Below are 24,793 nucleotides of genomic sequence, written 5' to 3'. Positions count from 1 at the left end.
CAGCTCATTTGCATTTAAAGACACGTCTGAAAACAGCCCGTTTCTGCTTGCACTCAAAATAGGCAGTTTAAAAATTACATAATAAATGATCTGTGGGATATTTTAAGCAGAAATTTCACAGACACATTCTGGGGACATCTGAGACTTGTAAAAAGTGGCATAATAGGTGAACTTTAACAAACATTTTGAAAAAGGAAATGAAAAGGTGATTTAAAAAAAAATATTACAATATTTAAAGGGGTCATCGGTTGCCCATTTTCTACAAGTTGATACGATTCTTTAGGGTCTTAATGAAAAGTCTCTAATATACTTTGATTAAAAATTGTCAATGGTTTTGTAAAACAACACACTTTTTACTTTGCCAAAATCAGCTCTGCAAAAAAACTACCACGTTATAAGGAAAGGCGATCGCAAAGATTAATAAAAAATGCTTAGACACACTTCTGCTGTAGGTGAAGCTGGATCATGAATGATTCGCGCGAACATAGACGGATATATGTCGATCAGGAGGCGCATTCCATTCACAAACAAATGTAATCTACTGCATCTTCAGCTGCTCAGATGTCGGGAGTAAATGACGACCACTATGTACACTATTACATCCAGCAACACAACACCTCAATCGCTCAATCAGAGATATTCTTGTCTAACTTACATCCCTGCTTCGGCATCGAAACAAGGAAAGTTACTGGACTGTGACAGCTGATCTGAAGTAAGACGCTCATGTCAATCAACTATCGTGGGAGCGGCCTCTGTCGATGTGACGGCACACCGACAGGCATCTGAGAACGGCTCGATTTAAAAAAGGGGATATTATTTTTACTGATTAATTAAAAACCACTGCATGAATTTTTATCATTATAGGGTAGATTTTTACATACACTGCCAACACACATTAATGTTCAAACAACATGAAAAAGTGAACTTAGCATCCGATGACCCCTTTAAAAGAAACAGAGTTAGATAAGAAGAGAATACAAGTTGGTAGCAGTAATGCACCTTATGATGTATGCCAACCACCACAAAAATTCTTAAGAAGGAGGAGGACTATGGGAACGTAGATGGTTGGATCTGTCTTGTGTTTTTCAGTTCTTCATATTCACACAAATTTAACTCTGTCGGCTATGCTTGTGGTATATTTGTAATTACTACAAAAATGAATTTAGTACCTTTAAAAAAAAAAAAAAATCTGTTGTGTTCGGCTTGTTCTTTTAAATTGCTCAAATCACTCAGAGATGCACTGCTGTCCGCATGGACACAGAAACTGGCCTGCTTGGGAGATGGAGCAGAACATGGACATAAAGTGTACTTTTGACCTTAAAGCACAAAGAAAGTGAATCAGGTCAGAGTTCACCAAACTTGAACTTTGTAACATTCATGACCTCTGACCTACGAATTTGAATTGCAAGAAGTCATGATCAACAGAAGAACAATACATCACAGTGTGACACATTTTAAAGCTACAGCTTTGCAGTGGTGCAGGAAAGTAAAGTAGATTGTATATTTTTATGGTTTTTTTTGTATGTTATATGAATTCATACTTTTAAAAAAAGACACCACTGAGCGTGACTTCATATAATAAAATGTTGCAGTATTTTAAAAAAAAAAGCAAAGCCTAGTGTGGGCACTGCATAAAACTCTACACTGTCTCAAATACTAAATAATACATACGTTTAAAGTGAATAATTTTTGTGGTAATCAGCATTATGCAACAAATGCTGTCAGTTAAGCTTAAAGGGATAGTTCACCCAAAAATTAACATTCTCTCGTTAATTACTCACCCTCATGTCATTCCAAACCCGTGAGACTTTTGTTCATCTTTAGAACACAAGATATTTTTGATGAGATCCGAGAGCTTTCTGACTCTGCATAGACAGCAGCACAACTGACATGTTCACGGCCCAAATAGGTAACAGAAAGGTAACAGCCGGTTCTATATCAGAACGGCAGCTCCTGCATCAGCATGCATCATGGTGCTCTCGTGAAGAGAAGAAATTGTTGAGTAAAGTTGTTATTTTTGTTTTCTTTGTGCACAGAAAGTATTTTCATAGCTTCATAACATTACAGTTGAACCACTAATGTCACATGGACTATTTTTCCTTCCTACCTTTCTGGCCCTTGAACATGTCAGTTGTGTTGCTGTTTATGCAGGGTCAAAAAGCTCTCGAATTTTATCAAAAATATCTTAATTTGTGTTCCGAAGACGAACCCAGGTTTGGAACGACATGAGGGTGAGTAATTAATGACAGAATTGTAATTTTTGGGTGAACTATCCTTTTAACTTATATTGAACCTGCAATAAAGCGTTTAAATGTGTGTTACTGTCTCGATTGTTTGCGAAGGAACTGGAGAACACAGCACAGCATTATTGCTGCTCCCCTTCCAAACCACACCAACCTTGTCTGCCCTTGCTGTCCCAAAATACACAAAGCATAAACTCTCACACACAATCTCCGCGTGCCCCAAGTGACATACGGCACATTGTGTGATTTCTGAGTTTGCTCTCCGGTGCCTCTCAACATTTATAGCCATTGGCAGTACTGTCAGAAGAATAGCCTCAGCGAACGAGCTGCCAGATGAAGATGTTTTTTGTCCCTCTGGCTGCATGCCTGCGTGCTCAGGTTTCTTTTGTTGAGATCCACTGAGATGTCCCAGTGGCACCCTGGTTTGCCCCTTTTTCACACCCACTCATTCCTCAGAGCTGTTTTCTCCTAGAGATTCTCACCTTACCGGAGACAAAGCCAAGGCCACAATGTTCCCCTGACTTTGTCTCATTGTATCCCTTAACCCAGTACATGGTGGTGTTTGCATGTCATTACCATTTTCCTATTTCAGACGGTGGATTTGCTTTGTTTGTAGTCATTAATGAAACACAGTCACTCAACCAGGGCTCATTGTGTGTTGTGATCTGTGTTTATCCCTTCGGAAATATCCAATGTCACATTTTCTCATTGCACAGCAGATTGTTCTGACCCTGTTGTATGGAATTGGAGATCCATGTTATTGTCTACATACAAGTATTCACTGTAACAGTACTTACTGGTAATGATGTTTTTATGGGTGTTTTTTTGACTATTTAATGAGTAGTTGACATGAAATACACATACTTTTGGGAATGTCCTGCTGTGTGACATGCTATACTTCATGTAAAACTATTTCAAACAGCATTTAACTTTGATAATCATTATGCATGTGGATTTGATGACCTAAAATTAAACTATGATTAATTGCAAAACGACATGAGTGCTTATGTCTTTAAAAAGTCATTTGTCACACACCAGGAGCATTTAAAATTAACTAGTGAAGGCAAAAAGGAGATTAAAATGAGTGAAAACTTGCATAAAATGAGCAGTTAAACAGTTATTTCTTGTACATGATTTTTTAACCATGATAAAGAAAATGAGTATTTATTGCCTAAAGACTAAATTTTATTTATTTGCCTTTTTTAAAGTTTTTTATTTCCATTTTGTCCTTATTTTTTCTTATTGTCCTTTTCGTTTTCTTATTGTTTTTATTTTATTTTATTTTATTTTATTTTATTATTTTATTTTATTTATTTTATTGTCCTTTTTCATGTCTTAAGATTTAGATTTCTCATGTTTTTATCTTATTTTTTTTAGTTTAAGCGATATGTGGCCAAGATGCGTGGCAAGAGCAGCACTTACAAGAAGAAACGTCAGGAGATCGCTGAGCTGAAGGCTGAGTACGGTGTTCTACAGAGGACTGAAGAGATCCTGAGAGAGCGACACACAGTTGGACAACAGCAGCTGGTAAACACACATTTATCCATCATTCTGTCATTCTCTCTGTCTATAAACGTTCATACTTTGTTCAAACTTTCAAATAAGTGTTTTTCAAGCCAAACTTCACAAACGTACTTCATCATTCACAAATGTATCTCAATTTATTTTAATTCCACCTCCTTACATTCAAATCCAAATTGCGATTCTGCATCCTGTTTCAAATTTAATTCAAATTCCTGCGTGACATCAACCTTTGTTCTGCATACATCACTAGTGTTTCAGCTTGTGTCTATCAGCGTATCATTTCACCATCTTATATGCACTGGTACATAATCTACCTTCCCTGTACCCGTCCCTGTCTATTCAAATTGCATTAACGGTGAAGTTACAGCACCTTCCTGGAAATGACTTCACACCTCTGAACCCTCCCTGTCTCTGACTTGCTGATAGCCCATTTGACGCAGAAAGGCTGAGCTTGGGCTATTTATGATCCCGGCATTTGCTCCCTGTCTGCGTCCTATGCTGTTATTTTTTGTGTAGGGGAATTTTCCTCCTCCATTTTGCGGTTGGTTGCACGAGCCTGGGCCACCCCTCCTTTTGGCACCTGATTCCCTCAAAGGGCCTGGGCATCAGACAAACCCCTGCCAACGCACTCGCTCCACATGTCGTGTCATGTGCAAAATGCATCTGTATCAAGAGCATTACAAATGCATCAGTCATTATAAATGCATCAGTCGATAAAGTATATCCTCATATCTTGTTATATTTTTAATGTTTTTTAAAAGAAGTTTCTTTTGCTCACCAAGCCTGCATTTATTTGATGCAAAATCCAGCAAAAGCAGTAATATTGTGAACTATTTTTAATACTGAAATATTTAATTTCTATTTGATTTTTTTTTTAAGTGTAATTTATTCCTGTGATCAAAGCTAAATTTTCACATCATTACTCCAGTCTTCAGTGTCAAACTGATCAGAAGTGACTATGAAGACATTTATAATGTTGCAAAAGATTTCTGTTTTAGATCAATGCTGTTCTTCTGAACTTTCTATTCATCAAAGAAACCTAAAAGAAAATGTACTTGTTTCTTTTCAACATAATAATAATAAATGTTCTCAGATTTAATTAGAATGATTTCTGAAAGATCATGTGACTGGAGTAATGATGCTTAAAATTCAGCTTTGAAATTACAGGAATAAATTACATTTTAAAATATATTTAAATAGAAAAATTATTTTAAATAGCAAAAATATTTCAAGGTTTTACTGTTTTTGGATCAAATAAATGCAGGCTTGGTGAGCAGAAATGACTTTTTTTTTTTTTTTTTTTTTTTTTTTTTTTTTTAAACATTAAAAGTCTTACTGTTAGAAATCTTCCTACAAAAAACTTTTGACTGGTAGTGTAGGTTGAATTACATTAACTGATTATAGTGCTAAAAAGTTGTCAGTATTGGTACCTCTAATAGTGATGTACCAAGTATTTACCAAACTAAATTGAAACTGACCACAGAACTAATACAACCCGAACTGTGGAAAGGTTGTACTGCTACACACATAAGTTCTTAATTTTCCCTGACTAGTCTAAAATGTCTAGATGAAGGTAAGTTGAGTTGAGTCATACTGAAGTGTCAAAATGTGATTAGTCAGGATATAATGCTCAGCACATTTCTGTCCTATTATAAAACACATAGCCGTTAGCTTCAGCTTGACCTGTGAAGTTCCCTCTGTACATAGACAATAAAGTGCTTTGCACTGCGATTTATGGCTTTGAGTTCTGACTGTCTGTACTGGCATGACCCTTCAGAAAGTGCTTGACCATGACACTGTCACTGCAGACACACTATGAGATTAAAAAAATTATAGATTTACATCTTACTATCTAGATGATTCTTTTTTTCTTTTTTTTTCTTCTTTTTTTAAGATAACATTGCAAAAGTATTCATTCCCCTTCATTTTTTTTTTCACATTTTATGTTGTAGCCTTATGTTAAACTGCTTTAAATTACTTTTTTCCCACGTCAATTTACACTCCATACACCATAATCACAAAGCAAAAAAAACAGATTTGTGACAACTTTGCAAATTTATAAAAAAAAAAAAAAAAAAATCTGAAATAAGTACATTGCATAAGTATTCATACCCTTAACTCAGTACTTAATTGAAGCACTTTTACAGTCTCAAGTCTTTTTGGGTATGACGCGACAAGCTTTGTACATCATTGCCATACATTTGCCAATTATCTGCCATTCTTTGCCTCACCTCTTCACCTCTCAAGCTCTGTCACCTTGGATGGGGGCTGGCAGACATTTTCAGGTTTCTCCAGAAATATTTGATTGCGTTCAAGCCAAGGCTGGGCTACTCAAGGACATTTACAAAGTTGTCTCTAAGCCACTGTTTCTGTGTGCTTAGGATCATTGTCCTGTTGGAAGGTGAACCTTCTGCCCAGTCTGAGGTTCTAAATGCTCTGGACTGGGTTTTAGTTAAGGGTACCTCAGTATTTTGGTTCATTGCGCTTTCCTTCTAATACTACTGAGTCCCTCAGCGCCTGCCACTGAAAAACAACCCCATGTGAGACTGCTACCAGCACACTTCACTTTTGGGATGGTACTCTGCAGGTGATGAGCAGTGCTTGGTTTCCTTCAAACATGATGCTTGGAATTGAGGTTCATCAGACCAGAGAATCTTGTTTCTCATGGTCTGAGGGTCTTGTAGGTGCTTTTTTGCAAATTCCAAGTGGATTTTCTTCCATCTGCATATAGGATCATGGAGCTCAACTAGAGTGACCATCAGCTTCTTGGTCACCAGCCTAACTAAGGCCCTTCTCCATCAATTGCTCAGTTTGGTTTGGCCAGAAGGCCAGCTCTAGGAAGAGTCCTAGTTATTCCAAGCGATTTCCATTATGGATAATGGAGGCTTCATGCTTCTGTGAACCTTCAATGCAGCAGAATTTTTTTCGGAACTCTTCCCCAGATGTCCCTTGACGCAAGACTGTTTTTGAGCTCAACGTGCAGTCCTTTTGAACTGGTTTTTGCTCTGATTTGTGTTTTCAGATGTTAGACCTTTTCTGAGAGGTGTATGCCTTTCCAAATCATACTCATTCAAATAAACTCCGCTTGAAGTGTAGTAACATCTGCAAGCTATATGAGTGCTCCCGAGCTAAATTTTAAGTGTCGCAGAAAAGGGTATGAATACTTAAGCAATGGAATCATTTCATTTTTTTATTACTAATAAACTTGCAAACTTGTTACAAACCTGTTTTGTGCTTTGTCATTATGGTGTATGGAGAGTAATTTAAAGCAGTTTAACATAAGGCTGCAACATAAAATGTGAAAAAATGAAGGGGCATGAATACTTTTGCGAGGCACTGTAAACAGAATTGCAGAAAGAAGTCAGAAATGTGAGATAAAAAGTCGCAATTACCTTTATTTGTTTTATTCTGTTGCAGAAACAGGCTTCTGTAACATCCAACTTTTATGTTGTAGATAATAATGCATTCATAGTTGTTTCATATATCAGAATATCAAAATATACTCATTACTTTCTAATGCAATAATCAGGATATTCATATAGCAAATAACGTAAGGCGGGACTTGTTTTTATCCATTTAGATTTGATTATTTTGCTATTGGCTGCCGGTGATATCATTGTTTAATGTAATTTTGGTCACAAAAGCAGACATGAAAAGTAATTTAAGAGGCAGAGACTGTTATTTCATTTTGATGAAATATAATGAAAAGATTATATTTTAGAACAACATGTTTTGATGAATCATGCACATTGACCAGGGACATTTTTTATGCAAGTAAATAGGGTCCATTTTGATTTCATTATAAGATAGCCGCAACAAAGTTCGGCTAATATAGCTCAGATCTTGTTTGATTTGTGGGCTGAAATTATGCAGCTCGCAGTTCAAATATTTTCCAGTAACACTGATTGTTTTCTATATGCAAATAATCAAACTGAGAAACATTTCGGTAAGTAATCTAATCAAATTGACAAGGAGAATAAACATTTGTTCTATTTATGCTTTGTTTGTGTTCTGGTGTTCAGCAATCTCTGGAGGCTCAGCGGGGGATCTCGGGCTACAGCGATACGCAGGAAGAGCTGGAGAGAGTCTCCGCTATCAAGAGCGAGCTGGACGAGATGAAGGGACGAACGCTGGACGACATGTCTGAAATGGTGAGCTGGGCCAGGCAGATTGGATAATGATGCACTGGCTCTCATGTTGTTTCCTCCAAACGTTCTGTTCTGTGTTTTGGGAGACTGTTAATATGCATATTACATTGGGGAATGTTAATGAGGTCATAAACTTTTTAGAGGAGTTTATTTTGCCACAGGGGTGCAGAGTTTGTTTGATACAACTCCCTGCTGACACTTGTCTTTGTAGCCCAAGATAATCAGCGATAAACAGAGAGTCAGTAGAAGCGATCAGTAGAAGCTAATTAGAGGTAGTTTTAAATCATTTCAGCTTTGCTATGAGATCCATTACCGTTCAACATTAAAGGAGAACTCCACTTCACAATTGAACAATTTACAAATAATTTACTCCCCCCCCCTGTTATCCAAGATGTTCGTGTCTTTCTGTCTTCGGTCGTAAAGAAATTATGGATTTTGAGGAAAACATTTCAGGATTTTTCTTCATATAATGGACTTCAATTGTGCCCCCGATTTTGAACTTCCAATATGTCGTTTAAATGCAGCTTCAAAAGGCTTTAAATGATCCCAGCCGAGGAAGAAGGGTCTTATCTAGCGAAACGATCTGTCATTTTTTTCGAAAAATAAAAATGTGTATACTTTTTAAGCACAAAAGCTCATGTAGCACAGGCTCTGGGATGCACGTTCTTGAATGATTTGTTCATTTTGAATGGATCTTTAATGTGACTCAGGAAGAACGAGTCGTCTCGGGGAGTGATTCGTTCAGTCGCGCATGCGCAACATCCTGTTAGGTTCTGTACTGGAATTAGTTCACCTGTTTCGAGTCTTCGGGTTTTTCGAGTCGTTCGTTCATCTTATGGGGCTGTTACGTGATGAACGTACGACTCAAACCCGAAAACTTGTCAGATAAGAGTTGAGGTGAGCTAATCACAGACTAAAGACCCAGGTAAACAATGAATTAATTAATCTTTTCTGTTTCTTATAGCATTATAGTTTTGTCTTGTTTGTAGTGTGATCAACGTTTGTGTAAGCAGTAGATGTGTTAGGGAAGTAACACGTAACATTTTAATTATATTTTGCTAAAATGAAAGAAATGACTCGAAAAAAGATTTGTTCATTTTGCTGAACGAGAGAGTCGGTAAAATGACCAGAACTTCCCATCACTACTACGAATCACGTCTAAGTTCATCGCCTGTGTACTCCGGCTCAAAAAGGTAGAGAATGGTGAAAAACTCCATCTTATTTTCTCCTATAACTTCAGAATCGTCCGACATCTTTGTAGCTTTTTGTTTGTAAACAGCATTTGACTTACTTGCACTTTGTTAGTCTCTGCGTGTTCGCTTTGTAAACACTGGGTCTGTAGTTCCTCGTGATATTTCTACGTGATTCAATAGTATGTAGTGTCGTGAATGCGCATCCCAGAGCCTGTGCTACACAAGCTTTTGTGCTTAAAAAGTATACAAATTTTTATTTTTCTAAAAAAAATGACAAGATAAGATAGATAAGACCCTTTTTCCTCGGCTGGGATCGTTTAGAGCCTTTTGAAGCTGCATTTAAACTACATTTTGGAAGTTCAGAATCAGGGCACCAATGAAGCCCATTATATTTCTTTATATATATTATGAAGAAAAATGCTGAAATGTTTCCTTCAAAAACCATAATTTCTTTACAACTGAAGCCAGAAAGACATGAACATCTTGGATGACAAGGGGGTGAGTAAATTATTTATAAATTGTTGTTCTGGAAGTGGAGTTCTCCTTTAATAATAATAATAATAAGAAGAAAAGTTTCTTAAAGGATTAGTTCACTTCCACAATAAAAAAAAATTACCCATCTCATCCAAGATGTTCATATCTTTCTTTCTTCATTTGAAAGGAAGTTAAGGTTTTTTAAGGGAAACATTCCAGGATTTTTCCCCATATAGGGGACTTCAATACTGGTTGAAGGTCTAAATTGCAGTTTCAGTGCAGCTTCAAAGGGCTATACACAATCCCAACTGAGGAATAAGGGTCTTATCTAGCGAAACGATTGGTCATTTAAAAAAAAAAAAAATTAGGGCTGTAAAACGATTAATCGCGATTAATTGCATACAAAATAAAAGTTTGAGTTTGCCTAATATATATGTGTATGCTGTGTGTAATTATTATGTGTATATATAAATACAAACACATTCATGCATATATTTAAGAAATATTTATAAGTATATGTATTTATTATAATTTCTATATAATTTCTATTATATATAGATAAAAATATTTTGTACATATCCTATTTCTCTTAAATATATACATTAATTTGTGTGTATTTCTATATACATAATAATTACACACAGTACACACACATATATTAGGCAAACTCAAACTTTTATTTTGTATGTGATTAATCACGATTAATTGTTTCACAGCCCTATAAAAAATTCTATACTTTTTAATATGTGTTTTTTTTTTTAACTCAAGCATTAGTATGCATTTCATTGATTCTCTCTTGGGTCATCATCTGTCATGAAGATTTGTGTTTATTTCAGGTAAAGAAGCTGAATTCAGTGATAGCACAGAAGAAGACTGCTCTGTCTCCTCTGATAAAGGACCTGAGAGCACTGAGACAGGAACACACGGTGAGTGACTGTTAAACGTCAAGCGAGATACTGAAGATACAAAGCCATTTGTTTCTCTTGCCCATACTGAGAATCACTATCAACTATAAAGAACAAATCAGCATATCAACTCTGTCAGAATTGAATTCTCTTTTGTTTTGCTTGTTAAAACAGGAGCTCGCTCCAGAGTACGAGCAAAAGAAGGCTCAGTATGACACCTGTTCTGCAGGACTGGAGAGCAACAGGTCCAAGCTGGAACAGGTATTATGGGGTTCAGCCAGGGTTGTGTAGCATTGATACTGTATTGAGAGTTTCTTTAAATTAAAAAAAAAAAAATTACATATAACAGATGTAAATTTAATTATCTGTAAGCTTTAATTATATTTAATAAAATAACTGTATTTCATTCAGTTAATAAATAACTTGAATTTTATACACCATGATGGAACAGTGCTTCTTTTCCCAGAATGCTGTTTTTTAATCAAAAATAAAATGAAACATTAGAGCATAAAATTATATTTAATTGATAAATTACATCACTAACTAAATAAATAACAGTATATAAAATCTAATCTTTCTGGAATACTATATCTTGTGTGAGATAAGGTAATTCATATTGGAAAAATTAAACGGGTAGTCCTTTTTTTTTTTAATATTTGGATATCCAAACAACATGAAGCAGGCTTATAACTCAGACGTTATCTCATTTGTTGAATTAATTTGAACTGCACAGGGCTCGTACCAAGGTGCTTAAAGTGCTTGAAGTACTTGAATTTGACTTTTTGAAATTTAAGGCCTGGAAAAACATTGAAAATAGCAACATTCCTAAAGAGGTACTTAAAAGTGCTTGAATTATTTAAAGACAATGTATCTATGAAATAAGTGTTTAATTTTTTATATATCTTTAATATCTTTTCACACAAAATTCATGCAATTCAAAAAACAAAATACTTTTTTCTCGCTTATTTCAGTTAATAAAACTAATAAAACAAAACTAGCGCGCTAAGCCAGTTGTAGTACTGACAACATGGCTGAAGACGCGAAAAGAGGAACAGATGAACCAGATCAATTGAGTCATTTATCCTGGAACTGCTCCGACTGATTCAAACTTGTGACTTCTATCATTTATTTCAAACGATTCACTCAAAAAAAAAAAAAAAAAAAAAAAACAGATCAAATTAAAAATCATTTTTGAATTTCAGCATTCCTTGTAATGTGATTCACTGATCAAAGTGCTCCGATTGGATTGCGTATCACAATTCATTTGATTCAAATCGGGACTTCAGATCGTGTATCAAGAATGATTTGATTTAGATTGGGATTTTGGAGTGGGTTTGCGAATCATTTGAATTAGATCAGAACTTCGGAGCAGGTTCGCGAATCTTTTGATTCAGATTGGAACTTCGGTGCAGGTTCACGAATCATTTGATTCAGATCGGGACTTCAGAGTGTGTATTGCGAATCATTTGTTTAAGATCAGGATTTTGGAGTGGTTTCGTGAATATTTTTTCTGATTTATTTTTTTTTTTAAGTAAAGAGTAGAAAACATCAAATCATTAAGGCAGTACAGTTACAAATCCCTTACGAAAATTGACCATGGTTTTAATTTGAAAGAAAAAGCATTGTTTGATAAGCGAAATCTCTGATTGAAGTACTTGAAAATCAAAAAAGTAGTGCTTGAAAAGTCCTTGAAAATCCTGGAATTTCATTTCACAGTATCTGTGTACAAACCCAGCAATTATTCTTTCTCTTAGTCCAGTTCAGATTAAAGTTCAACATCCTGTGGATGTTCAAATTCCAACTTAAATTCATGAATTCAAAGATATCCAACTTTGGTGTCAACTTGACTGTTTTAGCATCTTATGAAATAAAATTAAATATACATGAGCAGGCAGTGATTTAATGTCCTGATGTTATACAGGAAGTGAGGATGCTCAGGGAAGAGACGGCACAAGAAGAAAGCCGATATCATCATATTAACTGCATGAGAGAGGTAAAACCATCTTCCTCGCAGACATCAGAAATTACTAGTCCTGTGGTTTTCTCTCACTGTCCATCCTCCACAGATTGTTGAGAGTCAAATGCAGAGGGCGGCAGATCAGAGTAAGATCAATCAGTCAATGGACCTGCAGGTGCGGAGGACTGCTCTCAGGTAAGAAACTGAAGATAAATGTGCTAAATGCTCCAGTGAAAAGACAGACGTGCACACAAAGCATGAATTCATGCTTCAAAACTGACAAACAAATGATCCCTGAGAGAGCTGGCAGCTCTCAGCACGCCTGCCTGCCTACTGCTCAGAACCGTTGTTGTTTTTTTCCACGTCTTTTGTTTCAGTTATGCTTCAAGTATCTCTTCACCCATTTCTGATCCATGCAGCCCACACATTTGAAAAGTTTCGCAGAATTTCTGCTAAATGTGGAGGCGGGCGATAGCCTCGCGGTTAAGGACTTAAGCTGTTAACACAAAGGTTGCAGGTTCAATCCCAAGTAGGAGTGACTCAGGAATTGGAGAATTGCTGTAATCATAAGTTATAAGTTCTTTTACCATTGTCAGATTAGATTTGTTTTCCTTCTAAGCAACGCAATAAAAGTTTGTTTGGATAACTCTACAATAGGAAATAAGTAAATGTGGCATTTAAAGGAACGGTTCACCCAAAAATGAAGGATGAAGGAATGCTGTCATTTACTCACCCTAATGACCCTAACTTAAAATGTAAAATAAAATAAAATAAAATAAGGTTAAATTAAATAAATTAAATACATTTTTTGTTAGTTACAATGACATTTCTAATTTTGCATGTAATTTACGCTGAAGCACTCAAATGTATTAAAACTGAAACTGAAATTAAAATGCATAAAAACTAAACTTAAAAAAAACGAGTAACAGTAAAATTACTAAAACTAGTAAAAAAATTAAAAATGTAAAAACGTATAAAAAAGAATTAAAAATATTGAAATTTACTAAAATTAAACTAAAAACTAATAAAAACAATAAAAACAAATTCAAAATATTAAGTACTAAAACTAAAATAAAAAACTAATAAAAATTAAATAATAATAAAAATGAATTCAAAATAATAAACACTAGTTCAAAATATTAAGAATTACTAAGAGGTGAAGTTCAGTGAAAATTTTGCATACAATCAAAACATATAATGAACAGGGCCTCTCAAGCTCCAAAAGGATAAATATGCAAATGTGTGTGTGTGTGTGTGTGTGTGTGTATATATATATATATATATATATATATATATATATATATATATAATGCATAAAAAACGAAGCTTTAAATAAATAAAATGATAATAATTTTAATTATTTTATTTAAATAAAAATAAAAATAAAAGTAATAAAAAATTAACAATTTTAAAAAATTATAAAAAATATTTAAAAATATTGCTAAAACTAAAAAATAATAATAATAATAATAATTACTACAACTAAAATTAAAATAAAAACTAATTAAAAAATTCAATAATAAAACTAATCCAAAATATTAATAATTACTAAGATAGGGCAGAAATGATGTTCATGCTGCTGTTTAGAAGCGATGTTCAGAATGTTTATGCTGCCATTTTGCATACAATGAAAGCATATAATGAACAGGGGCTCTCAAGCTCCACAAAGTAAAAAAAAAAAGATAAAAGATGTCATTATGAGTCATGCGCTATATTCCGACTCTTTAGAAATCATATAATAGTTTTGTGTGGAACAGACTAATAATAAGTTGTTATTCACTGATTTCATTTAATTTCCTTGCATATGCACATGCAATAAGGCTTTGAAAGACTTAAGAGAAGTAGTGCACAATGCATGTGGACTTTTTATGGTACTTTCATAATGTTTATCATAATGTTTTGACACTATGTGGTTATACTGAATAGAAAAGAACAGCTTGGACATGAAAAAAGTGAAACAGGTTTGGGAAAACATGAAAAAACAAGCATTTCTTTAAGGAATCATTGTATATCCTTTCCTTACAGAGAGAAGTACATTGCAAACATGGGAGAGCAGGAGTCCTTGGGCAAGGTGAGGAGACTGTCTTTGACCATCTGTCAAACCTCTCTGACTTAGTTCCATCAGGTCATTTACTTGTCTTTATCTCATCTGTCGGGGTCAACCTGGTGTTAGTTAAAAGCGGGGGGCCTGACCTCTGCGATATTTCTGCCAAACCGTGCGGAGCATGCGATCAGTGTCACGCCACATCGTGCCAGTGTTAAAACAAAGCTTGTGTAATCATCGCTCTGATGTACAACCAGTGGACCACCCTCCCAGCATGGTGGAAGGAGAGACGACGGCATGCCAAACTCTCTCATAACTGTCTGTCCTGCCCTTTAACTGTTTACTGCTGCTACTTTACAAGCTTTCTGAATCCATGAATTATGCCAAAATTGACTGCTGGCACATGGGTACAATAAATGTAATAGCTCAGCAAGAATTTGAAATTCAGATGAGGTATCACGGGTCAGTTTTTTGTTTATTTTTTTTTTTGCACCAGCCATGCTTTGAACATATGTAAATGATTGTTTTTATCTCCAATTAGTATTGGAACATCTAGCACCAGGCGTGTTTTTCAAAGCCGGTGAACATTGTATTTCTGTGGGCTCGCAGGTTTTACGTCAGCAGGTGAAGCAGGTGCGAGAGAACCAGGAACCCAATATGAGACAGATGAAGATGTGGAAGGACCTGGAGACGCTGCTGGAGTGCAAGAAGCAGTGCTACCTCAAGGCTCAGAGCCAGGCGCCTATCGGGCACGTCATCCAGGATGTTGGCAAGGATATGCTGGTTCTGTGATGATATTTTCCTCATAAAAGTTGTCTTTCTGGTCATTAATGTATTACTTGTATACATTATTGTATATGCACAGTCGTATGTGTATTCATTTGTATGTGAAATTAAATTTTGATGAACACTTTTTTACCCTCAGACCATCCAAGAAGTAGATGAGTTTATTAATTCGTCATCCAAACAGATAATTATTAACAGAAAATTAGCATTACATCATTTGCTCACAAACAAAAAAGTTGAATTTCTTACAAACAGGCATCTTTTTGCTTCACAAGACGTTAATTGATGGACTGGAGTCGTGTGGATTGCTTGTCAGCTGTTTGGACTCTCATTCTGACAGCACCCATTCACTGCAGATCCATTGGTGGGCAAGATAAATTTATCCAAATCTATTTTAATGAAGAAACAAACTCATCTACATCGTTTTTGAGAGAACTATTCCTCTAAAACTGTATATTAGTATATATAAATGCATTCCGAAATGAAAAGGCTCATATCCTAAAGGTCGTCTGGATAAGAGGGTTCAAAACCCTCTGACACACTAACATCCAGCAAGTCACAAGTCTCGGTTTTGACACATCTTTAAGAACAGAGCTCCAGTCTATGTGTCCAAAGATAACACCCTACAAAGTGCTACACTTTGGATACGTCCGCGCTCCAGGTTATTTTGGGAAACAACAGCCATGACCTTGGGTAGAAGAGCTGTCCAATTTAGGAATTCAGTTGGATCTCCTTTTGTTGCTCAGTCAGGGTAGTGCTACAGTAGTAAACGGACTTGTCCAATCATCATTCGTGAGTAGCTTATTTACCAAATGTTCATTTTCTTCTACTGTCCTTTTCCACTGTATGGACAAGTGAGAAGACTGCTAGGCTATTTTTTGAAAAGTTAGGGAAAAAAAAAGTATCATAGTCATATAAATTGTAAATTAAAGATTTATACAGTTATTTTTTAACATTCTAATGTAGATTATTCCGCATTACACATCCTGTATATAGATCCTGCAGCTACAGGTGCCATTCTGGTGATACTTTTTAGAATATCCAGTAAACTTTCTCTCTTTCTTTCTCTGTTTGGTGCATCCATCCAGAATGTCATTGTTTGGATGAGAATCAATATCAGCGCAGCATACCCCTACGCATATATAAATGGATCTTTTCTATAAAAATGGATAGGCTAGAGCTCCAGGGTGGTAATTCATTCATTTATTCATATATTAATATAATAATAATATGCATAGGTCACCCTGAGTAGGTGTAAGCACTGCATCCTGACGTACTGTTGCGTAGCAGTGTGTCTGCAGCATAGCAGACATCTGGCAGCTTAAATACTGAGTCAGTCACATTCTAAATGGCCTCATCATAATCACAATTAGATTTTCTTTTATCAACAAATAGAATAGAACAGCTAAAGTTTTACACTCCAAAAGGATGTATGAGGAAAGGAAAAGAATATATCTTTTAAATTCTTTCTTTCTATCTTTTATTATCTTTTAAAATTTGTTTAGAATAAATTTGAGAAGTTTGTAAAAATGTAATATTTGTATCCATGCTGATTTTATTTTTTACCATTTACTACTTACGATTAAAAAGTATTAAAATGCTTTAGTTTAAACTTAAATATGTAAGTAAACAATAATTATTTTAAAGGTTAAAAAAGTCATGTTTTCTAATAACCTTGACAAAAAACATTTAAAAAGTGTAAATAAGTAATAAAAAAATCTGTGCTATTTTAATGACACTATTTTATGGGTTTCTTGTCACGCGCACACACACACACACACACACAGCTATATATATATATATATATATATATATATATATTTTTTTTTTTTTTTTCAGACAGTTACATCAATATGATGAAAAGCCTTTTTTCCAGATTAAAACACTGAAAACAACAGATATCTTTGTATTAATGTATTTTTTAATACATTATCCCAACCAAGAGACCAAAGTTACGTCACTGACCCATATATGTAGGCTAAATATAGAGACACAAAAAGCAAAATACTAAAGGAATAAAAAGAAACTGCAGTCATTTCCCATAAATACACGTGCAGACAGCTTTCCAAGAACATCGTTTACCTGTGGGTTCAAGCATTTACCTGCGTTTAAGAGGCGGGGCAAAAGTTATATCAGCTGCATTGAGTGACAATCTGTTACACCAATGAGCAAACGGCTGCTCAATCTACGTCAGTGCTGCTCGAACCAAAGACGATTGATTGGATGTCGATGGGCTCCCTGGACACTCGCTGTCCAATCAGCGTCCTCCACATGCGGCAGAGAGGCAATAGTCGGTCTCCTGCGATAAAACAAGAGTAAAACGCCGCTTCCATCACCACTGAACGGGAGAGAAGGACGGCGAAAGGGGTCGACCGTCACATTTCAGGCAGGCAGAGGCTTGGACGGGGGGTGAATGTGATGTACTAAGCAAGGATCTTTTCTTTTGGCTTCCACTGACTCCCAGTTCTTTGGGGAACAAGAAGAAGATAGAAGAACTCCTGTTTGGATAAGGCTCCTGGAAGGTGCATTTGCCCGTCTCAACTTTCTACATATGTTCTACATTGGATGTCAATGCATGTGTCACTCATAGGCATTTTTGTATCTATTTTTTTTTTTTGACCAAGGCAGATTTCTTGAACGGGATCCTCTTCCCATTTAACCATGGAGAACGCTCACACCAAGAGTGTGGAAGAAGTTTATAGTTATTTCAGCGTCAACGAAAGCACGGGACTGACTTTAGACCAGGTGAAACGGCAGAGAGAGAAATGGGGTCCCAACGGTACGTCTGATACTTCGTGTATTTCACCGACAGCGATGCGAGACTGACGATTTGAACTTGACATGAAATTGTTACATTTGTTGCAATCAGCCGGCTGGAGCGTTCGAAAGCGCTGACGTCATCAAAACACGTTTTTATGGCAAGCCGCTATAGCATTATTTTTTAAATTCAAACTAATATCGGTTTTATGCTGCTATTACTTATTTAAAGTCCTAGCAAATAATTAAATACTGATTTGTATATTTTAGTATATCTACTTATGTAGATTAATTTTAGTTACGTTCACTATTTTGCTTTCAGTTTACCTAAATTAATAGACACTTGTTGTGAAATCCAGTTGTTACTTTAGGCATTTTTAAGTTTATTGGTAAGACAGTGAATAGTAGTCATTTTGAATAGTCACTGACAAGTAATGCAGCTAGTGAGATAAACTAAAGAAATAACATCAGTAATAACTGGGATTTATTAGATCGACCTTTTACGATCTAATAAATAACTACTATTAAAGCTTGAATATGTGTAGTAGCAACTACTGAGATGGAAAAAAGTCCTAGTGTAAACCAGTAAATAGTTACTAGTAAAACTAGAATAGGTACCAGTAACAACTGGACTATAGACTAGTAGGAAGCAAAGATTCCCATAAAACTTAATGGCAAATTTTTTTAAACAGTTGCCAGTAACAATGGAATAGTTACTTGTCTTAAAGGTGCAGCGTGTAAATTTCAGCGGCATCTAGCGGTGAGGTTGCGAATTGCGAATAGAGAAGCTATGGTAGCCCAACACGGCCAAAGATGTTGTTGTCTGAGACAGCAGGGAGTACCCAGTGGTAAATCAAAGTAAATTAAAGTATTCAGTAAACCAGTATGTTATTGCTAATATTATTGTTACTTTATCATGTCAGTGTTTTATTTGCAAGAACAACATAGTGATGAAACGTGCTCTGCTGAGCAGTTTGTCCTTTTACGGCTGCTGTAGAAAAAAATGGCTGCGCAAAATAACGATTTTTCATGTAAGGGGTAGATAAAACTGCTCATTCTAAGGTAATAAAACATAACTGTTTAAAATGTGCTTTTTATACACCTCTGAAAGCATGTTGTGTATATTATATAGCATTTCTGTCAGAAATGTTAGATCCTCCTAAATATTACAAACTGCACCTTTAACTGTCAAAGAATATGTATGTGTGATTAACTGAATATTTATTAGTCATTTGTTTTGGTAGTAACAAATCTAATGAATAGTTAATAGTGAAACTGCAAAATACTAGTCAGGGTTGGATGAATAAGTGCTGATGGCTTAAAAATGCATGAGGGGAAAATGTTAAAACAGCTTGCCATACATATTTTCATTAGACTTTGACAAGGTGGAAGACAGGCACACACAGGCCAGAAATAATCTGAAAGAGATGTTTAAATCCTTCCCACTTTATGTCACAGGGAAAAGTGAGCATAGCTAAGACTGGTCTACAGTCTTCCTCTTTCATCAGCTATACAGAAATCATGCTTTTATGAAGACATGAGTGAAAATATTCCTGTCAGCACCCAGCTCAGAAACCGCTTGTAAATGTTTCACAGCATGTGCTCAAATAAGGGCCAAATATTCACTCATTTGGATTAAAACCAAATATTCATTCACATTTTTTCTAAGTTTTCCTCTCCGAGTAAATGGATGATAGTTATTGCTTGAAATCCCTAGAGATATTATATGATATTTTGAGAATAGCATTTATCAGTGTTGTTTTTTGTAGGTAAAGACTAATTTAGTCTTTGAGTTTTAAAAGGTTCTTATGAGATAGCAGATTTTAATGTAGTTTACAATTGTGTTTTAGTCAATGTCAAATCAATTTATGCTTTGGAATGTATTTACATGTGTTTTTGTAACTTTATACTTCGTCTTTTTCATATCCTTCAACAAACAACAGAGTTGCCTGCTGAGGAAGGTAATATTACTTTTTAAACTATACCATGATGTTTTCACTGTACTCCTCATGTGATTCTGATCAAATTTAATTTTGACAGGAAAATCTATATGGGAACTTGTCATCGAGCAGTTTGAAGATTTACTTGTGCGGATTCTTCTACTGGCAGCTTGTATATCTTTTGTAAGTACATGTTCTGGCAGGTTTCTGCAGTTGTTGTTGTTTGTATGGTGCAATATTCCTTGAGTGCAAATAGGGTCAGTATAGCCATTTCTCAGACATGATTCAGCACAGATTCATGTCAAGGTGTTGATTGCTTTACACCAGAAACAACCCACAGCGATACATGCACTGAAATAAACAAGATTGCTATCCTGAAGAGCTGTGAAAGTGAAGATGTCTTGTTAGCTCCTCGAGCCTCGCACACCTCGTCTTGGGTTACTCGCAGATCAGAAAGGCTAAACAGCTGAGGAAGCGGAACTCCTTAGGAATGGTGACAACAGCATTCAGTGAGATTGAGTGCCTGTCACTAGCTGCCAAGCAAGACGTCTTAGTAGTGCACTGCTGTTTTACAGCTGTGGTTTAAGGACCTCTTGATTAACGAGCCTAGATAGTTTACCACCGAATGAAAAGACACGTGGCTGTTTGCTTGGAGACCTGAAAGGGGCAGTTAGCCTGTCAATCAAATTTATGTATGGGATAAGTGCTTAATATAGTGGTGGTGTAGCATAGTGTTTAAAGATTTACCCTAGCAAGTAGCAGGTTGTTGGGACAAACTGCACGTGGGTTAATTTATGAACTATTACTTTTGTCTGTATAGTAGTTAATATCCGACGTGAAAGATATTACATTAAACATATAAATGAAATTATAAATTAGTGCTCTCAAAACGATTAATCGCATCCAAAATAAAAATTTGTTTACACATGCATGTATATTTACTTAAGATTTATAATAATAAATATTTATGTATAAGTATACATAGTACACACACATGTATAATGTAATACATAGTTTTATTTTGGATGTGACTAATCCCAGTTAATCAATTAATATACATATATACAATATACTAATGTGCACTTATCTATTCGATACACGCACTTAATATATTTAAAAAATTATAGCAAGATATTGCACATTCTTTTTTATTTTTTCTATCTATCTACACACTTAATATATTTCAGAAATTATAGCAAGATATTGCACATTTTTTTATTATCTATCTGTCTGTTTATAAACAATATATCTGTAATATGTCTGTCTACACCCGCTCTTAATATATTTCAGAAGTTATAGCAAGATATTGCACATTTTTATTTTTTAATATTTATTTATTTTGTTTGTCTGTCTATACACACTTTTTTTTGTTATTGTTATAGGTTTTTTTTAAATACATTTTTGTAGATAGGACAGTTGAGAGATGACAGGAAAGCAGTGGGAGAAGAGAGGGGAGCAGCATCAACAAAGAACCTCGAGACGGGATTCGAACTCGGGTCGCCGTGAGCGCAATTGCGTTGTATGTCGATGCACTAACCACAAGGCTATTGGCACCGACTATACACACTATTAATATGTTTCTGAAATTATAGCAAGATATTGCACTTTTTTTAAAAAATATTTATTTATTTATATTTTTATCTATCTATCTATCTATCTTTTTTTTTAATATTAGAAATTATTTCACAATATATCAAGAAAGTGAGAATAGATCTGAGGATAAGATGTCTTTGATGGTCCAAAATCATTAGTTACAATCCATCTACATAGCTGATGAGATTAAACTGGCTGGTTTGCTGGAAGGAGAGTGGTATGCCAGCATCGCTCAGCGGAGTGATACTGAGGTGTTGGAGTCTGTGGTTTGACAGCTGTCTCGTAGTTGGCTGTATAAGAGGGCATCTCTGCAGGCCAAATTAGGCCTCTGACCTTCAGTTGCAGGCTTCTCATTACCACAGACAGACCAGTAACTCCATTGTCTCGTGAGAACACCAGCAAGATGTTGATTAAAGGGCTTCAATTTGTGCAGTGTGCATATGACCTTCATGCTATGCATCTAAGGACTTTTTGTTTGAGAAGGATCATGCAAATCCATTTTTAAAGGAGCAAAGCAAAACTGTTCTGTTCTCTAAGTTGCTATAAAAGTCTATGCTTAATGATGTGATGGAAAGTAAATAGATGTTGCTGCTGCTTATTTTAGAAGGAGTTCATATGTAATAATGCATCTAAATGAGGGAAATAACAGATGTCGTGCTGTGGCTGCAGTGAGCTGTAGGAGTTTTATTTCAAGTCATTAAAACATACTGCTGCATTTGGCTTTCTCCAGCGTTTAAACTTTTTGTTTAAAGTCATGCAGATTATGCAATTCAAACAGAATCTCATTTGTAAACGGGCTGTGTTGAATCCGTTATGAGATGACAAATGTCGCTGGCGTGTCTCATCTAGAATCTTGATCTACTGGTCTTGAAATTTCCGCAGGGTGTTTTGAATGTAAAATTCTTGATTAGATCAAATGGGATGTGTTGTGACATGACTTTCTCTTTTTTATTGCAGGTATTAGCCTGGTTTGAAGAGGGAGAGGAAACAATCACTGCCTTCGTGGAGCCTTTTGTAATCTTACTGATTCTTATAGCTAACGCCATCGTAGGTGTTTGGCAGGTCAGTAGAGTCATGAATTTTGAATGATTACAGGTGAAGTGTGTAATTTCTGCACAATTAAAAAAAATTATGACAGCTATCAAACATGTTTCTCACAAAGAAAGTCCCATCCCAAACTCAAATGAATACAATCTACTTTTTTTTTTTTTCCACATTTGATTATCTCCATCTCAGGAACGTAATGCAGAAAATGCCATTGAAGCCCTTAAGGAGTACGAGCCAGAGATGGGCAAGGTGTACCGTCAGGACAGGAAGACCGTCCAGAGGATCAAAGCCAAAGACATTGTGCCTGGAGACATTGTGGAGGTCGCTGGTAAGGGCTGCCTTTTATTTTGTAAAGTCTCCTCCGAATGCAGTTATTAGTGTGGTCATTGCACTTATGGGTTGTTATATGAGGTAATTACAGCCTCTCAGCTCTCCTGTCCCTGTATGGACCCCGTACAGCTTCACTATATAAGTATAGGTATTTTTGGTTGCACCTGTTGATTCTCAATGGACTGTGTGCGTCAGTCCTCATCACATGTTTGTCAGTGCTCACGCTCTACCCAGAAGTATATCTATATCCATTGTTGGCTCTTTTGGTTTGCTTCTCATAGTTTTGCTTTATATTTATATGAAGATGGCTTTCAAATTTCTCTGAGCTCTTGCAAATAGTTAATGTAGTATGTGAAGAATTGCTTTTTTAGATTTTATAGTTCACTTCCATAATAAAAATTTCCTGATGATTATCTCACCCCCATGTGATCCAAAATGTTTATGACTTTGTCTTCAGCTGCAAAGAAATGAAGGTTTTTGAGAAAAACATTCCAGGATTTTTCTCCATATAGTGGACTTCAATAGAAGCCAATGAGTTGAAGGTCCAAATTGCAGTATCAGTGTAGATTCAAATGACTCTACATGATTCTAGCCAAGATATAAGGGTCTCATCTAGCAAAACAATCTGTCATTTTCGTAAAACAATAAAAATGTATATGCTTTAACTGCAAATGCTTGTCCTCATGCATCGCGTAATCATGTTGGAAAGGTCATGCGTGATGCAGGTGGAAGTACCGACCCAGTGTTTACAAAGCGGACATGCAAGAAAGTCAAACGCCCTTTACAAAAAAGGTAAAGCGACAATTTTGAAGTTGGAGGAGAAAATTATTTTTTTGCCCTACCCTACCTTTCTACATGCATTTTATTTTTAATTGTTTTTTTTTTCTCCAAAAAATAAAGTGACCGATTGTTTGACTGGATAAGACCCTTATTCCTGGGCTGGGATTGTGTAGAGCCCTTTGAAGCTGCAATGAAACTGCAATTTGAACCTTCAACCTGTTGATCCCCATTAAAGTTCACTATATGGAGAAAAATCCTAGAACGTTTTTCTCAAAAACCTTAATTTTTTTGCGACTGAAGACAAAGACACAAACATCTTGTATGACAAGGAGTGAGTAAATAAGAATTTTTATTCTGGAAATGAGTGTGATATGAATGTGAAATGTTCCTGCGGTTGATGCATAAAAGCATCGCACTTTATGGGTTGCAACTTGCAAATTATTTTAAAATCATAATTTATTTAAAGATTCATTCGCTGATGTTTAACACATCATTATCTGGTCATGATTCTTACTCCTCACATTACAAAAAAATCTGAAAAAAGGTTAGCATTATTTGTACAAAATGCAATTTAAAAACGCTTTAGGTTTGTTGTGCTTGTTTGTAGGACTGCACAATTTGTGATTATGTATCACAATATAAATGTTGTTATAAATAATGTATCCAAATAACTTCTCCTTCTTGCAACAACATCTGTTATCTTTCCTGATGATGTATGTCTTGGCGTTAGAGTGGGAAAACTTGTCACTCACATGATATTGGAGCAATAGCAAATGTCAGCAATCCAACGATCCAATCAGTTCCCAGTGGACCAAATTAAAACCCACCCTGCCTCGTTTTCCTTTTTTTTCCCCTCATTCGGGAAGTTGCTTCATGTGGCACAACACAACTTTAAAGCTGGTTTATAATTGTGTCTAATTACAAGTTTAATGAAACTGCAGTCATATCACACTTTTAGCTGTTACACATGCCGTGTAATAGCAGCTTTTGTCTGAGTGCTTTGGAAGTGTGTGCCCAGAAAACCCTGTATCAGAACTTTAAACTATTATGGATTAAAACGCAGGATTTAGCA

The 24,793-nt window shown here is 35.5% G+C and overlaps 2 protein-coding genes across 4 annotated transcripts in view; both read left to right on the top strand.

Moving 5' to 3' along the window:
• Positions 1-17,020, top strand: part of ift81 (intraflagellar transport 81 homolog) — an 83,257-nt gene extending 66,237 nt beyond the window's left edge. For both annotated transcript variants that reach the window (XM_051117558.1, XM_051117557.1), the window contains 8 exons: positions 3,621-3,770; positions 7,790-7,918; positions 10,419-10,508; positions 10,662-10,748; positions 12,409-12,480; positions 12,554-12,639; positions 14,470-14,515; positions 15,098-17,020. In XM_051117558.1, coding sequence (XP_050973515.1) covers positions 3,621-3,770; positions 7,790-7,918; positions 10,419-10,508; positions 10,662-10,748; positions 12,409-12,480; positions 12,554-12,639; positions 14,470-14,515; positions 15,098-15,280 — 843 coding nt within the window. In that variant the 3' untranslated portion in view covers positions 15,281-17,020. The remainder of the gene's footprint in view (positions 1-3,620; positions 3,771-7,789; positions 7,919-10,418; positions 10,509-10,661; positions 10,749-12,408; positions 12,481-12,553; positions 12,640-14,469; positions 14,516-15,097) is intronic.
• Positions 17,021-17,583: 563 nt separating this feature from the next.
• atp2a2a (ATPase sarcoplasmic/endoplasmic reticulum Ca2+ transporting 2a) overlaps positions 17,584-24,793 on the top strand; it is a 32,631-nt gene continuing 25,421 nt past the window's right edge. Inside the window, exons 1-6 of one of the 2 annotated variants that reach the window (XM_051117272.1) lie at positions 17,584-17,796; positions 17,903-18,053; positions 19,975-19,992; positions 20,072-20,154; positions 22,522-22,626; positions 22,801-22,939. In XM_051117272.1, the coding sequence (XP_050973229.1) occupies positions 17,936-18,053; positions 19,975-19,992; positions 20,072-20,154; positions 22,522-22,626; positions 22,801-22,939 (463 nt within the window). In that variant the 5' untranslated portion in view covers positions 17,584-17,796; positions 17,903-17,935. Of the gene's footprint in view, positions 17,797-17,898; positions 18,054-19,974; positions 19,993-20,071; positions 20,155-22,521; positions 22,627-22,800; positions 22,940-24,793 lie in introns of both variants that reach the window. The other variant, XM_051117273.1, reaches the window with a different exon arrangement.

This window comes from Labeo rohita, chromosome 8, assembly GCF_022985175.1.
Source record: "Labeo rohita strain BAU-BD-2019 chromosome 8, IGBB_LRoh.1.0, whole genome shotgun sequence".
Taxonomy (NCBI): domain Eukaryota; kingdom Metazoa; phylum Chordata; class Actinopteri; order Cypriniformes; family Cyprinidae; genus Labeo; species Labeo rohita.
Note: the sequence above shows the minus strand (reverse complement) of the source record. Positions and strands in the feature narration are given on the sequence as shown.